At 48.3% G+C, this 16,236-nt stretch overlaps 1 protein-coding gene across 4 annotated transcripts in view; it reads right to left on the reverse strand.

The window, feature by feature from the left end:
* Positions 1–16,236, reverse strand: part of CRHR2 (corticotropin releasing hormone receptor 2) — an 84,978-nt gene that overhangs the window by 47,517 nt on the left and 21,225 nt on the right. For 2 of the 4 annotated variants that reach the window (XM_074199274.1, XM_074199276.1), the window contains one exon: positions 6,833–6,952. The exons of the other annotated variants lie outside the window; for them this stretch is intronic. In XM_074199274.1, coding sequence (XP_074055375.1) covers positions 6,833–6,952 — 120 coding nt within the window. The remainder of the gene's footprint in view (positions 1–6,832; positions 6,953–16,236) is intronic. 4 annotated transcript variants of the gene reach the window in all.

Raw genomic sequence — 16,236 nt, forward strand, 5'->3', positions numbered from 1 at the left:
ATGTCGGTTCTGATTTATCCGTCCCCTCACTCTGGCAGTGGTTGTTGCCTTACATTGTGAAAGATCCTAACTGCAGAGCAGAATAGTAGGATTGATCTGCCATCCGATTGAGGAGCCTCCAAGGAAAGGCTTAGAGTTAGAAGGAACCTCAGCCACCGGAACAACTTACAAAGGAGCAATGGGACGGCTCCAAGGCCCGGGTCAAGAAGGCAGAAGAATCTACATGAAATCCTCTGGCCTTTTCTTAGTCAAACAAAGGGAAGTTTCCAGAGAAGTAATCAAGTCAGCAGACTTGGAAGCTTCCCCAGGGGAGGGGCATGCTTCCTTCATTAGTCCAGGGCCTCCTGGGGGTGGGAGATATGATTCTTTTGTCTGCCTAGGGGCTGATGACTAACCCCCTCCGGAGCATGGAAGCATCCAGAGTGCTTAAGAAATGCTCACTGGATTGAATTAAATTAAAGTTCACAAACATCCAGCAGGATTTCAAGGGAAGTCGGGCAAGAGGGGAGGGGTGACTCAGTGCTTCCCAGTTCTGGAGTTGATGCCCCACTGACTCAGGGTCTGCACCTCTGTCTTCACAGATGAACGATGAGATTGCAGACACATTTATTAGATTAAGATACTGAGCTGAGAGAGAGCTGTGTCTGCCTCAGCTTCCCAATTATCTAAAGAAATTTGACAAGCAGACAAGAGAGAGGACAGATGTGGAGGAAGGGGCATTGTCATGGGGGCATCCTATTCCTCCATCCTCATTACTAGCTTGTTGAATACCATTTGGGATTAATTAAGATTCTGAGATGTATCATACAGAGAGGCGACGTGGCGTGGTGAATACAGAGCTGCTCTCAAAGCCAGCAAGAGCCAGGGTCAACTTTGGCTTCTAATACATTTTGGGTGTCTTTGGGCTCTAGGCAGTCCCTTCAATCTGGAAGTCTCTGAGAAGGTGCTACCCTCTCCCTGTACATGAGGACAGCTCGGGGGCATCACAGAGTCCAGAGAAGTAGGCTTGGCCTCAGGGAAACTTGAGTTCCAATCCAGCCTCAGATCCTTCCTAATTGTATGAACCTGGGCAAGTCACTTCACCTCTGTCTTTACCTCAGTTTCCTCAACTATAAAGTGTGTATAATAGTAGCACCTGCCTCCCATGGTGCTTGTGAGGATCAAATGAGCTAATCATTGTAAAGTGCTCACATAGTACCTAGCACACAGTAGGTGCTGTAGAAATATTGCTTTTTATTAATATTATTAAGTGAGCTTTTCCAGGATGAATCAGATCATGGGAGGCATCCTTGGTTTCTGAGGAAAGGAAGCATGGAGTGGGGTGTGGGCTGGGCTCCAGAAAGGTCAATGTCACTCACTGACAAGCCTAGGAAGAGAGAGCAGGAGCTGTGGGGCTCAGATGTCTTCTGAACCCATGGGCTCTTTCTCTATTAATGAGAAGCAGCAGCAGCTCTGGACCCATGGTAAGGGGCACTGGGGAGGAGCTGATTCTGGGCACAGGGGGAACTCTTATGGACACATTGGTCCAGGAAATGAGAGTAAAGATGAAGATCCCCCCTTAAAAAGGAGAGAAGGGGAGAGGGTGGGGAAGAGAACTAGGTCTGGACTTAAGGACCAAAGTCCTTCCAGTCCCAGGTACAGGATGGCACAGTGGAAAAGATCTTTGGGATTGGAATCAGAAGTCCCAGGTCTGAATCCTGGCTGTGTCACTCTGGGGAATCCTGGGCAGGGCTCTTGAGCCTGGGTCCTTCTCTGTAACATGCTGGGATCAGCCTGGTGGTCTTTGAGGTCCCTCTCAGTTCACCCTGACAAATTCTCTGTTCTATCGTCTGTTAATTGTAACCATGGGCAAATCACAAGTTCTCAGAGGCAGCCTCAGCTTCCCCTTCTGTCAAATGGAGAACGAATATCTCATGTCTCACAGGCCCTGCACCCCCTAGACCGCCGGGGCAGGGGATTACCTACAAAGGCACCAGGTGGTCAGCTAAGCCATTGGGGAGGAGAGGAGACAGGGGAAAAGAAGTAGCTTTGAAGTCTGTGGGCCTAGAGTGTGCCCCCCCCCCCCACACACACCCCCCAGCTGTGGGACCTGAGGCAAATTATTTAATTGCTTCGGACTTGGCTGTAGAAACATCTCCTTGCCTGGAGACTTGCTCCAGGCAATTCTTAGACTGTTACAGACAAGCTGCTGATCTGCAAGGATGAGTGAGTTTCCATACCGGGAGTCCCTAAACAGGGAGAAACATGGCCCAGACCAAACAATTTGACTGCTCGCACAGGGGGCTCTTAACCATTTTTGTATCCCTTGGGCAGACAATCTGGAGCAACATATGGCCTCTCTTAGAATGATAATTTTCAATGTATAAATCAAAATACAAATAAGCAAAATATAAAGAAATCAATTATATTAACAGAGTATTAAATAGCAAACACAGCTTGATATCTCTGCTCCAGCATGAACCCAACTAGAGAGGAGCCTGAGCAGGGCCTCATCATCAAGGGTGCCGCTGCAGCCACCACTGCTGCCGCCACCATCACCATCACCATCACCATCACCATCACCATCACCATCACCATCACCATCACCACCACCACCACTACTATCATACTTCTCCTCTCCCCCTCCCTCTACTGCTATTTAGCTCCTTCAGAAGGGGATCCCCTCCCCTCGGCCACTGGGGAGCCCTGCCCTTCAGCCTCTTTCTGAGATGCCACCAGTTCCACCTTCCCTCTGCCCTGCATTCCTCCAACATCTGTACAAAGTCCTGTGGCCCTTCCTTCTGCTCCACAACAGGACATCCTTTTAGACATTGTCTCTGCCCAATTAGAGGATTAATCCCCTCAGAGAAGATGGAGTTTTTTTCTGTTTGTATCCAGCACAGTGCTGATGGCACACGGAAAACTCTAAACAAAGCTTTTCAATCGATTCATTCTCACCTACATCATCCTTCTCCTCCGCCTCAGCATCACTATCATCTCTCTGATTTCTGTGTCATTGCCATGATGCACAGAGGACTTTCCTTACAATGACCTTGTGAAACTGAAAGTGCACATTACATTTCCATTTTATAGACATGCAAACTGAGGCTCAGAACACTTGAGTGAATTTCCCATGAACCTATTCTCATATGATGCAATATAAATATATAGATTCATAGGTTGGAAGGGATCAAAGGGCCCTCTAGCCTAATGTGCTGCCTGGTCCATAAAGTCCTTCTACCACCCTGCTCACCGGAGATTCCGCCTTTATGGGGACATTTTCAGTGACAGGGAGCCTCTTCCCTTGCATGGTCAGGCAATGTCTTTTTTGACTGAATTGCTCTGATCCTTGATAATGGCTGTCCTGATCCCCTAAATTTTCTCTTCCCTGGTCCAATATAGCCAGGTCCTTTAGCTCCTTCACACGTGATCAGTCCTTTGACACCCCACCCCACCCCATTGCTAGCTCTCCTCTGAGTGCTCCCTACCTAGTTGAAGTCCTTCCTCCTGCATGGTGGCCATGCCAAACCCCAACATGGAGGGCAGCAACGTTGCTACCCTATCTTGGGATTAACACTGGTCTCCTCCTATTCATATGCTACCAAGGCCATAGAGCTTTTTCCTATTTAGTCTTGGGATGACCTAGTCTGCCAGAGAATAAGTATAGAATAAGACTAAAGCTCAACTGCACCAAGGTGTCTCTGGTACCCGTTGCCGTAGTGGCAGTTCCCATCTCACCCATTTTCCCTTTGTCATGCATTTGGAAATAGAAACTCCTTCTGTACGATGGAATAAGCTCGGTGGAGGCAGTTCCTCTTTTGTGCATAGACATCCTGAGTCACTGATGTGTTCAAATCCACAGCACTGGAAGGGCTGACCCAGGGCCAAGGGATTAGATTGGTTTTCTGACCTGTCTGTCACTTTAAAGGCTGGACACAGAAGCTTCCCTAGTCCTCTGAATCACCAGTGTGGACTTGTCATTCCCTGGGCAACCTGCCTCCCCTTACAGTGCAGGGGCCAGGGGGGAAAGATAGCACCTGGCTCAGAACCCCTGACTCAGAAGGAGAGAGGCAGTCCTGACCCTTCATCCTGCACTTCTCCCCAAGATCTGGACTTGGGGCCTGGAGAATACAACTGAATGAGGTGCTTTGAAGGGCGATATGATGTCCAGAGTCCTGGGTCTAGAGTCAGAGTTCAAATTCTAGCTAGTTCTCCCGGTTAGTTGTATGACGCCAGGTAAGTCTCCTATCTGACCTTCTGTTTTCTCCTCTGGCAATGAGGGGACTGAACAAAATGATCTCTGAGGTCTCGTGTTAGATCATACTCTCTTAGTCCAGAACTTGAGACTCTTATTTTCAAGCTCCCCAAGTCCTAGCTCTGGTGCCTTGATGCTCTGAAACTATCCTTATCTAAGTGCTCTAAAGATTCTGGGCAGAATGTTAGCTCCTTGGGGCAGCTGAAAGGGTTTCCCTTTTGCCTTTGGATCCTAGCACCTGGGACAGCACCTGGCAAACAGGTGGCACTTCATTCATGTTTGTTGATTGAAAGACTCAAACAGCAGGAGTCATCTGCTCGCACATGAGACCTTAGAGACCATGGAGTCCCCTCCCAGCATGGAAAGTCCTTCCTTCATAGCCTTCCCAACAAGCCTGGACACTCTAGGGAATACCTAGGGCTTCCCAGGCAGCTCAACCCTTTGGGAAATTCTCATTGCTTAGGGCTAGGAGCAGAGTGAGGAGGAAGCTCAGAAATCACAGTTTCCTCTTTGGAAAAATGAAGAAATGGAATAAGAAGAATTCTTTTCCAAGGAAAAATCCTCTTGGACTTAATGGTCACCTGAAACTTCATGCCAATTCTCTTTTTTCTCTTCTTCCACACTCATGGAAATGCTCATTTTAGTTGGTGGGGTTTTCAGTTAAAATAAAAATACATTTTTAAAAATGAGAAAATGGAGGCCCCCCAGAGGGAAAGCGATGTGTCCAGGTTACCAAAGCTCTTATGTAGCCAGACCAGGATCTAAACCCCACGCCTCCTGACTCCAGATCTAGAAATGCAGGCCCTTTGTGCTTCAGCCCAGCCACTCTTTCTTCTAACTACTTTCTAGCCATTAGTCCCCATTCGCCCTTGCTGTGCTGCTGACAACCAGTCCAGTTCCTCTTTCTCAGATCAGCCCTTCCGAGAGGTGAATAACGGCCAAAACAGCGAGGAATGAACAAGAGCTGGCCACGGGTTGTTAGCACACACAGCTGTGTCCCTCCCACTGGCGGCCTTGCTGCCCCAAGGTGCGGAGAAGCAGGCTGGGCCATGTCACCATCTCCCCAGAATTCAGAAAGGCAGGAACTAATGGTAGGGAAAAAAGCAGAAAGTGGGGAGTCAGGGAGAACGGGTATGAACATGTTGAGGTCCATGAAAGGTCTCTGCAGAAGGACTGATCGGCTCCCCCATCCGATCTCTGGATCCTGAGGTTGGAAGGGCCTGGAAGGCATTGGGATCTAGGAGCCCCTGACTCAGAGGGACACAACTTCGGTTCCTGACTCAGAGGGAAAGAGACAGCCCCTGGCCCAGAACCCTTGAATCTGAAGGAGAGGCAGTCCTGAGCCCTCATTAATGTCTGCTTCTGAACAGGAGTGAGTGCAGCCCTTGAACCCTGAGCTCCTAGTTTGGGAGTGCTCTGCTCTGTCATCCAGGCCCTCTCTCCCCATCTCTCCCCAGCTGCATGTGAATCATATGTGCCTGTAGAGCCGAGAGGGTCTCAGAGGTATGGAGTCCCCCCCTTCTGAGCTTGCTGAGGAGAAAGCTGAGCTTCTCTGACAGGGTGACCGAGGTAGCAAGAGTCTGAGGTGAGAATGCAGGTTGCCAGGGAGGGTGCCCCATTTCCCCAGCCTCTCTGTGTGGTCTTTCCTCTTTCCTTCCTCCTTTGCTGGCTGTCTGAGTGCCCTGGCTTCCAGTCTTTCCATTTGCCAGGATAAACATCTCTTCCCTCATCCAGGCAATGGGGTCTGAATGCGTAGTGGCCCTAGTAGTGATGGCAGGGGTGGGGGTGGGGGATTTAGGGGAAGATCCAGAAATCTCATTCCTTGAAAGAATGAAAATGCTTTAGGAGTGGGGCAGACTGTCAGAGAGGAGCCTTCTCTACCCTCACCATTCATTCACTCACTCATTCATTCCTTCTACTTTTGGGGGTCTTTTATGAGGTAATGGGGTTAAATGACTTGCCCAAAGTCACACAGCTAATAAATATCAAGTGACTCCAGTACTGTGCCACTTAGCTGTCCTTCATTCATTTATTCTGAAGAAATGATTCAGAAGCAATGGCTAAAGCTTCATTCCCAGGCAGCCAGCCATTGGGTGAGGTGGGATCCGCTAAAGTGATCTCCCCGAGGAAGGCTTGCCAGGCTCCTTACAGGGAGCACCTGGCTCCTTTATGTTCAGCCTTAGCCAGCCCATGCTTGGGCACTGCTTCTGCCCATCCCTCGCCTAGAGAGGGCAGCCAGGAGTCTGTCTCCTGCACTTTCCCTGTCCACCCCCCCCCAGATCCCCCCAAGCTTTGGGCAAGGAATCCGATGGGAGAGAAGGCTCACTTGGGGGACAAGGGGGAAGGGGCGGTGTCGATCAAAGGCTGGCCTCATTTAGAGGTGAAGCCATGTTGCCAGCCTTGCAGCTCCATCCCCATCACTGTCCAGCTGAAACGGAGTCAGAGGGTGGCAGTGACTGACCCAGGATCACAGGGCTGGTGGCGCCTGGAGGTCTTCTGCCTCCCTGAGGCGGCGTCCCTCTCCCTCCCTCCGGGCTGTTGGGCTCCTGGTCCCGAGCTCCAGGGTGCCGAGGGAAGGGAGGAGGGCGCACTACTCACGGGTGGTGTTGTACTTGATGCCGTTGAAGAACTCGGGGCAGGGTCTCTCCACGTAGGCCCCGGCGGCGCTGCGGGGCCAGCACGTCCCGATCTGGTCGGTGGTGGCATTGCAGTAGGCACCTGGCGCGGGACAGAGGACACTCGTTGAGGGGAACCCGGAGCCGGTCTGGGCCTGGGTCCCTCGGGCGGGCGGGCGGCGGCCGCGGCAGCACCTACCCTGCGGGGCCGAGCCTGGGGCTCCCTGCGGGGCCGAGTCTGGCATTGCCCAGCTGGTCAGCAGCGGGTCCCGCAGCAGCAGCAGCAGCCCGCTGCAGTTGGCATCCAGCTCCTCAGAGAAAAGCGGGAAGTCCATCGTGGGGGGCTCGGGGCTGGCCCCCTAAGGGGGTGTGTGTGCGTGTGTGTGTGTGAAAGGGAGACAGAGACAGAGACAGGGACAGAGAGAGACAGGAGGGAGAGAGACAGAGAGGAGAGGAGAGGAGAGAGAGACGAGAAGAGAAGAGAAGAGGAGAGGAGAACGGGGAGGGGGAGAGAGACAGAGACAGACAGACAGAGACAGACAGACAGAGACAGAGAGACAGAGACAGACAGAGAGAGAGTCAGAGAGAGAGAGACAGAGAAACAGAGACAGAGAGAGAGACAGAGACAGAGAGAGAGACAGAGACAGAGACAGAAAGAAAAGAGGAGAGGAGAAAGAGAGGGGGAAGGAGGAGGGGGAAAGACAGACAGAGAGCCCCAGAAAGAGGGCGCGGAGCGGTGCTTGCGCAGGTGACTTGGGGAGTATGAGGGTGCGCTTTGTGGCTCGGGGCTCCGGGGGGCTCGTCCTGCCCCTCCGACCTCCTGCTTTCCTTTCCGCTCCTGCCCGCTCAGCCGGTGGGGAAGTCGAGGCACCCCGAGCGCCTGGCGGGGAGGCTAGGGAGTCCTGGGCGCCCCGGCTGCCAATGGCAGGCAGGGCTGGGCTGAGTTGGAGCTTGGGGAGGAGAGAGGGCGGGGCCGGGAGGAGAGAAGGGGGGACCTGGAGAGGAGGAGAGGCTGGTTCCCAGGCTCGGGTGCCCAGGTCCGCAGCCTGCACTTCCTCCGCCTCTGCAGCCTCTCACTCCGCCCTCTCCTCTCCTTCCCCTCCCCTCTCTTCCCCGACTTTGTGTGTGTGTGTGTGTGTGTGTGTGTGTGTGTGTGTGTGTCCCACAGGGATGCAGGGGAAGATGAGAGAGAAAAAGGAGGGACATTCCCTGGCAGGGCATGGCATGAGCGCCAGACCAGAGCCAGCACCATGGGCAGGGCCAGGTAGCTGGGACTCCAAAGTGCCTGGAGGTCCCGGGGTCTCTCCTGACAGCTCCCTTTTCTTCCTCCCTGACCCCAGCTTTTGGAGATCCCGCAGTTTGGCCTGCCCCCAAAGATATTCTCTCCTAACCTGAGATGTGGGAAAGGTGGAAGGTCAGAGGAAGGCCTGGGCCAAGAGACCTTTGGCAGGCAGGGTAAAGCCAGCCAGCCTTGCCTCCCAGGTCTTTTCCTGTCTCTGGCCTGAATGCTGAGTGGAAGGGATCTGCAGCTGGCCAAAACTGCTCTTGAGGGATCAGAGGGAGGGAATGACCTGTGAGAAGAAGCAATTATAAAGCCTTGGTGTTCTATCACCCAACTGGAGAATGGCAAGAGAAAGAGATGCAGGACGTGTGTGGGGTCCAAAGTCAAGCGATATGAGGATGGTGGAAGGAAATGGGAGCATATCCTAGGGCTGAGGAGAGAGCAGAGGAGAATAAGATGAAGAGGACTCAGATAATTGCCTTTCCTGAGGATTTGGAAGGTGCTCATGGGGATACTGGATCGGACTCCATTGCCTGCTGTTGGCCCCAGAGGGCAGAATCCAGACCCAAAGGTGTAAGGGCCGGCAGTGGGCTTGGATTTCAGGTAAGGACAATCTTCCTGCTATTTAGAGCAGTCCAAAGATGGAATGGGGTGCCTGGGGTGACACTGGGAGCATTCCAGCAAAGCTTAAATGAGGGATCCATGAGGATTTTGGAAGGGGATCCAGGCTTCCGAGGTCCATTCTGGCTCCAAGATTCTCTGAGAGTAGTCTATCTGCCAACACTTCCAACGTAAGAATCTCCTAATTGCTAGTCTGGACGTGTGGTCTTAAGTTGCTCCGAGAGCAAACTTAGAAGAGTAGAGGCCAACGTTCAGAGGAACAGGAGCCTTGGACAATCCTGACGATAAGTGGTGAAGTGACCAGAGATCACTCGATGTCTCTGAAATCCTGCTTCTTTAACTGTAAAATGGGAGTAATAATAACCAAGAGTACCTACCTCCTCCACTAAAGCCCTTCTCTGGTACGACAACATGCCAGGGAGGTGGTCTTCAATGCTCAAAGGCCAAAGAAGTAGAAATCAAATTCTGACAGGTCTTGCCTAATAGGCAAGACTGGCATTCAGGCCCAGGGGTGGAAAGCCTGTCTGTTGGTTAAGGACCAGTCTGGTTCATTCTGAGCAGGGGAGCAGGGAACATTAGGGCCCCAGCTACCTCTGACATGTGATAAAGGGAACCCCACACCAGAAGCATACACAGCTCCTTTCACAGCATTGAGAGGAAGGTCAAATGAAGCCATGCATGGGAAAAAACCTGTTATTATGACTGTAAACTTCTGGTAACTGATAGCTCCTTGATACCAGGAACAGCCTCTTCCATTGTTGGTTCTCTCAGTGGTCCTTTCTTCATGAGTCAAAACCTGTCTCACCAGGGCTATTGTTCATTCTAACTTTGCCTTCCTGAGTTCCACTGGAGGAGGCTATTTTCCTTTCATCACAAGAGCTCTCCAATTCCTTGAAAATGGCTCTTAGGCCTGTTCTCTCTTCTCCAATCACGGACAAGATAGGGTCATGGAAAGAGCGCTGGGTCTACACAGGAGAGGCCTGGGTTTGAGTCTCATCTCCCACAATTAAGTGTATGACCACAGAGACAAATCATACAATTTAACCTTGCTAAGCCTCAGTTTCCTCATCTGTGAAATGAGAATAAGAAGATTTAATTATCTGACTCTGCCCTAAAATCCATCTCTGGTGCTCATGATACCAGCACACAAGTGCTAAAAGTTCTAAAGAGTTGGAAAGGGTTTGAGACAGGTACAAGACAGATACACAATTACCTGAGGCCTAGTTAAGTGAGTTTTCTTAGGGCTTAGCCCTAGAAGCTTCTCCTTTTCCCCATCTTGAGATTCGGGGGCTTTTCTTTTTGTTTCATTGCATTAGGTGTTGCCACAGCCATTCATGCTGACTCTCTCCCCAGGGGCAGCAAACTTCACCTAGTACAATATGATGCATCAGCCTTGTGGAATTCCTCCATGGCTTTAGTGAGACAAGCTTTGTGCACAAAGGACTCTAATAGAAATTGTCATGTGGCAGAATGTCCCAGATGAGGAAACCAAGGCCCAGGGAGATTAAAAAAACCAGAGTCAGAGATCAAAGGAGCCATAGCAGTTCTTGTACTGTGCCCTTTGACAGACTGCCAAAGCCTATGAACTTCTCAGAATAATGTTGCCTAAATTTATAATGGAACAAAGGTTACATTTCCCTCAGAGATCAGTGAAAATAAAGATAATTTTTCCCCTTCCAAGTTCATTGACTCTCTGAAATCCATCTAAGCACCCATTAGGAGTCTCCACCAAGGAATCTCCATATTTTACAGATAAGGAAACTGAAACCTAAGGGAATTAGTTATTCTAGATTTTGAATTCAAAGTGGGCACTAGTGACCATAAAACCCCATCTATTCCTAACACAGATTCCATAATGACATCCCTACTAGGGGTTCCTAGCTACTACTTAAATACCCTCAATGACAGAAAGCTTGTTAGCCTTGAAGAAACCCACCCTATTATTGGAGAGCTGCAAAGCTTAGGGAATTCTTTGGCATACTGAACTAGAATACGCCTTCCTGTGACTTCTAGCTGTTCGTCTTAGTTCCTCACTTTATGGCAAAGCAGGACCAATCCATCCCTTTCAAATGGCATTCCTTCACATATTTGGAGGCACGCATCCTGCCCCTCCTGAGCCTTTTCTTCTCCAGATCAAATTTCTTATTCTCATTTCTCATATGACATGGCTTCAAGTTCCCTCCATTTCATCTTTTCCCTTTTTCTGCAAATGTTCCTCAGATTCCTTTTGAGATGCAGTATGAAAAGTGATGGAGAGTGCTCCAGATGTGACCTGACCAGCAGAATTGCTGCTTTGTCATATACCTGCGCAAGCAGGCCCTTGTGGTGATGTTCTCAGAGCAAGTGCCAATTAGGACATGCACTCAAAGACATCCAGGGAAGGAATAACCAAGAAAGGGCCGCTCAGATACACTTACTCTTTGGCCTCAGGTATATTTCAACCCATTAGTACTCAAAGCACACAGACATCAGGAAAATTTTTCTTTGGGAAACCCAGTAAGCAGGGGTGTCCTTCCCTCAAACCTCAGTCAATGCCCACTCTTGTTCTGGAAGCAATTTAAGTCACCTAAAGGCACCAAAGTCAGTCAGCCTGATCAAATCTATGAAAATGTCTGTGGATCACCGTTTGTCATTCAACAGTGTAGACTCATAGCAGGGTCCTTACCCCTGGCCATGGTGCTGACCACTTCTTTAACTAAACTACCATGGTTCTTTTCCTGTCTTACTTAATTGGTAGGTGCTCAGCAGGGAGCTCTTTTCCATTGAAAGAACTATTCATTATAGACCATTACTCCCATGTTTTCCTAGAAAAATACCTCCTTAGGCTGATGTATTGCAAAGATTGGAGTTAGTCTTGTAAAAGTTATCTCACTCTGACACAGAAAGTCATGGTCTGATCCTGCTGTCTGCCCCTTAAAAACACTATGGGGATAGACTTGCCTGAAAAAGGGCCATTTTTAATGAGTGACAGTGATGGGCACTCAGGGGCAGCATAGTATAGTGGATAAGATATTGGACTTGGCTCAGGACTGACTTTGAATCTTGTCTCAGATCTCTTTTAGCTGGATGCCCATCCCATGGGTTTGTTGTGAGAATCACATGAGCTAATATGAAAATGATTTACAAATATTAAGACATCAGCTATTATTGTTATTAAGCAGCACTGACAAGACATCAGACTCCTGGGAAGGGTCACCTAGACACATGCACAAACCTCCCTGACTGCTTCACCATGTACCAGGTGATCTCAGAAACACGCTTCAAGACATTTCTTGGGATATTCAGGGCCCTTTCCTCACTCCAAGGTTCATTTAAATCTAACTCTGAATACTACAAACCACTTTGAGGCACCAAATCCGACCAGTTAGAGTCACCAATGTTGAGAACAGCTCTTCCTCCTCAATAATCTCACTGTGCATTTCACCCCTGGTGTCCCCCACCCCCCAACTACCCCACATCAAGATTGTCAGGGCAATGCACTTTCTCTGGGCAGCTACAGAGTGGGCTCAGCATCGCTCCTGCCCCTGACCATGGTGCTGACACAGTCAGGCTTCTCAGCTTCTTCCTACCTACCCCTGGCCATGGTGCTGACTGCTTTTCTTACAGGATTTTATTACTTAAGATCGTGTTCACTTGGGGTGGCAGGGAGGGAACAGTGCCATTCACATCTTCAAATTGTTGATTCCTATTGAACTCAAGGTCACTTAATTCTACCCCCCTCAGACTTTCTTCATATAATTATTGCTATGGCAAGTCACACTTCATTTCCCTGCCCCATCTTCTCAATTTGTGCAGTTGATTAAACACACACACACACACACACACAGACCCCTAAGTTCAAGTCTTCAGATTTAACCTATTAAATTTTAATTCCATGATTTTAGATTTGAATTATTGAGGTTTTTTGCTTATTGATTTTTTTGGGGGGGGGATTCTTTTGTTTTAATCCAACCTATTAATTATTCCTCCAAGATTCACAAATGAATCTATTAACAAGCATTAATTAAGCATCTCCTCTGTGCCAGTCACTGGGCTAGACACTGGGACTATAAATACAAGTATTCACACTCACTAGTGGGATGAATGTTCCCAGAGAAGCATATTCAGGAGATCTGCAAAACACAAACACAACGATTAAGAACACACTAAACCTGTGAGGATCAGTAACTGGATGGGATAGTAATTGAGCTAATTCTTAAAGGGCTGAAAGTTCTAAGAATCAGAGGAGAGAGGAAGAGTTCCCAAGCCAAGGGAAAAACATGTGCAAAAGTCTGCAGATGGGAGACAGAATGTCAATTCTGAGAAAAAGCAAGAAGGCTTGTTTGCTCAGAACATAGAGTTTATAAAAGAAAAGAAAATTAATAAGCCTAGAAAGTTATATTGGAGCCAAGTTGTGAAGGAATTTTAAATGCAAGCACAGCAATTTCTAGATGGTCCTAGAGATGACAGAGAAACAGAATGGAGGCTTCTAGTTCTAGTTAAACCACTAAGAGGGATCCACTCTTGTGAAGTTTCTTCTCTCTCATCCTCTTTCACTGACCAGACCCCTGAATAGAAGGGTCCAAAAGGAGACTATGCATCTCATACTGAGAAGAGGTTGACACAGAGGATAAATCCAGATATAGACACAGATAGACATAAGGAGACAGTCGCCCAAGGGACAGGGAGGTTGTTTCACAGAGTGCGTCACTACTACTCCCATGTCATCCCCAGGGGTGGAGAGAATGATGGCTATATAAACATCCTCAGAGTCCAGCAGAGAGCTATACCTTCAGGAAATTGGAGGAAGATTCCATCAAAAGAGATAAGTATTCTTAGTTTCAGAAATATCCCTTTATTACAGATATTTTCTCCCAAATGTGCCTTGCTACCTTTGTTGGTTCTTGTCCTTCATTATCAAAGAGGACTAAAATGACATCACTGTGTTAGAAAAAAGTTTAAATGTGTCTGACTATGGCTGATCAGACCAATATGAGCTCTGAATTCTCTACCACAGGGCACGAATAGTCCATGTACCCACCTGGGGTGGGCATTATAAACTTTCATATCTCATGTTTAACGAACCTTTGTTCATTAAGACTGAGCCTTCTACTATCCATAGGAACTTTGCTTGTTCAGGAAGAGAGCACAGCCCTATTTGGGGGGGAGATGATTAGGACCAAGTGTCTTTATAACACCTTTTCTAAAAGTTATTTGAAGCTACTGGCTAATAATCAATGAGAAGCACATTGGTGGTGGCTCATGAGTGACAATACTAATAAGTCCTAGCCTCTCAGGCTCACTCCCTAGACCACTGAGTGGAATGGTTATCATCCTTCTGAGGACTTAACCTAGAAATGCAAGTGAGAAATGGGACAGTAGCCCTGGAAGGGGCATTACACATAACATATAACTTAGAGGCACAGCATGTTGATTCTGAAAGAGACCCTTGAGATGATCAGAATAGTAAGTTGAGAAAAACACTGGATCCAGAGTCACAGAATTTGGGTTCCAATCCTGGTTTAGCAAATGACTATTTGTGTGACTTTGGACAACCTTTCTATAAAATGAGGGCAGTGGATTTGGTGGCCTCTGGGGTCTCTTCCAGCTATCAAATTGATGATATTTGGAATTGATTATCTTGCTCAGTCCCTCATTTTATAGAGGAAGTTACTCAGTGAGCTTGGGACAGAGATAGGGCTAGATCTAGGAGACTCATGGCCTCTTGGGCAGTGGTCTTTCCTCTATCCTATTCTAACTCGTTGGCACTAAGCAGCATCTTCCCTTTCTTTCTTCTCATCTGGATCTAGTCTGCATCATGAAACTCTGTTGCTGTAAAATTTTGGAAGGCAATGGGGTTAAGTGACTTGCCCAAGGCCACACAGCTAGGTAATTATTAAGTGTCTGAGTCTGGATTTGAACTCAGGTTCTCCTGACTCCAGGGTCAGGGCTCTATGCACTGCACCACCTAGCTGTTCCTTTGTCCTTCATTCTTTTTTTTTAGGTTTTTGCAAATGGGGTTAAGTGGCTTGTCCAAGGCCACACAGCTAGGTAATTATTAAGTGTCTGAGACCGGATTTGAACCCAGGTACTTCTGACTCCAAGGCCAGTGCTTTATCCACTGCACCACCTAGCCACCCCTTTTTTTTCTTGTCCTTCATTCTTGAAGAAGACCATGACATCAGGGAGGTGATGCCACGTCAAGCAAGTGAATTGAATTTGGGTGAGGGGCTGCTGTGCTAAGTCACCAGTTTCACTTTCTTCTCCAAAGTAATCTGGGTCCAGTGTCTAGATATGGATCAGAATGTTTGGTGATGACTGTGGATGTGAGACATTCAGGGCTAAGTGACTTGCCCAAGGTCACACAGTAGTAAGTGTCTAAGGATTTGAACTCAGGTCCTCCTGACTTCAGGACCAATGCTCTACCCATTGTGTCACCCAGCTGACCCTTTACATACCTACAAGGCTGCCATAGCACTCTGTTACTGGCTGTGGATTCTGAATGGCCAAGTGGGGCTAGGAAAATTGAGGCAGAGAGTTTGGAGTGACAGTAGGGGGTCCTGTCTTCTTACCTTGGAGATGACATTGAAGGGGCCAGAACCATCAGTTGAGATCATCCTAGCCTTCCCTTCATGAGAAGGATATGAGTGAACCTTCCTTAATAAGGGTTTCCTAAGCCCTAGAGACATCTCCAACCCTGAGCCAGCCTATGCTGGGACTGGGAATGAAGTGGGGCAGGGAGAAGAGATGAGGAGAACTAAGGACATTCACAATTCATGTTTAGAAAACTCCTTTATACAGTGTTTCTATCACCTGCCCTCAGGAAGCTTCCACTCTGGCAAAGTAGATGAGACTCCAACACTGAGAAAAAGCAGACTGTTGCAGGACAGTGCTTAATTAAGGATGAGCAAGTGTGGCTAAGGCTGTTAGAACTGAAATGCAAATGAGGGGAAAATTAGTAGAGCCTGAGCAGTTGGAAAGGTTTCCTAGAGGAAATAGGATTGGAGGTGGACTTCCAAGGAAGGAGGGAAGACAGAGAAGCATAGAAGAGAGCATGGAGCCTTTTAGGAATAGGGTAGCATGGCCACAGATCTGAAAGAGGGTGGTGGAGAGTGACAGAGTGCCAGACAGGTTGAGTCAGATGCAACTTACTGGGAAGAAAAAAAGATAAGGGTGAAAAGATAAGTTCATACCGAGCCAAGAAAGGCCTCGAAGAGCATTCTCAGGAATAGGGAGTCATGGAGGATATGTGAGAAAGATCCCTAGAAAAATCTCTATTTTACAAAGATTAACATAGCCAATGTTTGGAGGATGCAGAAAGGAGCAGCCTGTGGCATGGAGACCAGCTAAGAGACTGTTATCCTAGTACAGGTACCATTGGACTGGTATCTATGGTAATGAAAGGAAGAGATGAATGAAGAGGCATCAGAGACCGAACCATCTGATCTTTGTGATAGACTGATGAAGAGAACCAATGGGCGAAAAAGGATTAAGTAACCATTTAC

Source organism: Macrotis lagotis, chromosome 8 (genome assembly GCF_037893015.1).
Source record: "Macrotis lagotis isolate mMagLag1 chromosome 8, bilby.v1.9.chrom.fasta, whole genome shotgun sequence".
Taxonomy (NCBI): domain Eukaryota; kingdom Metazoa; phylum Chordata; class Mammalia; order Peramelemorphia; family Peramelidae; genus Macrotis; species Macrotis lagotis.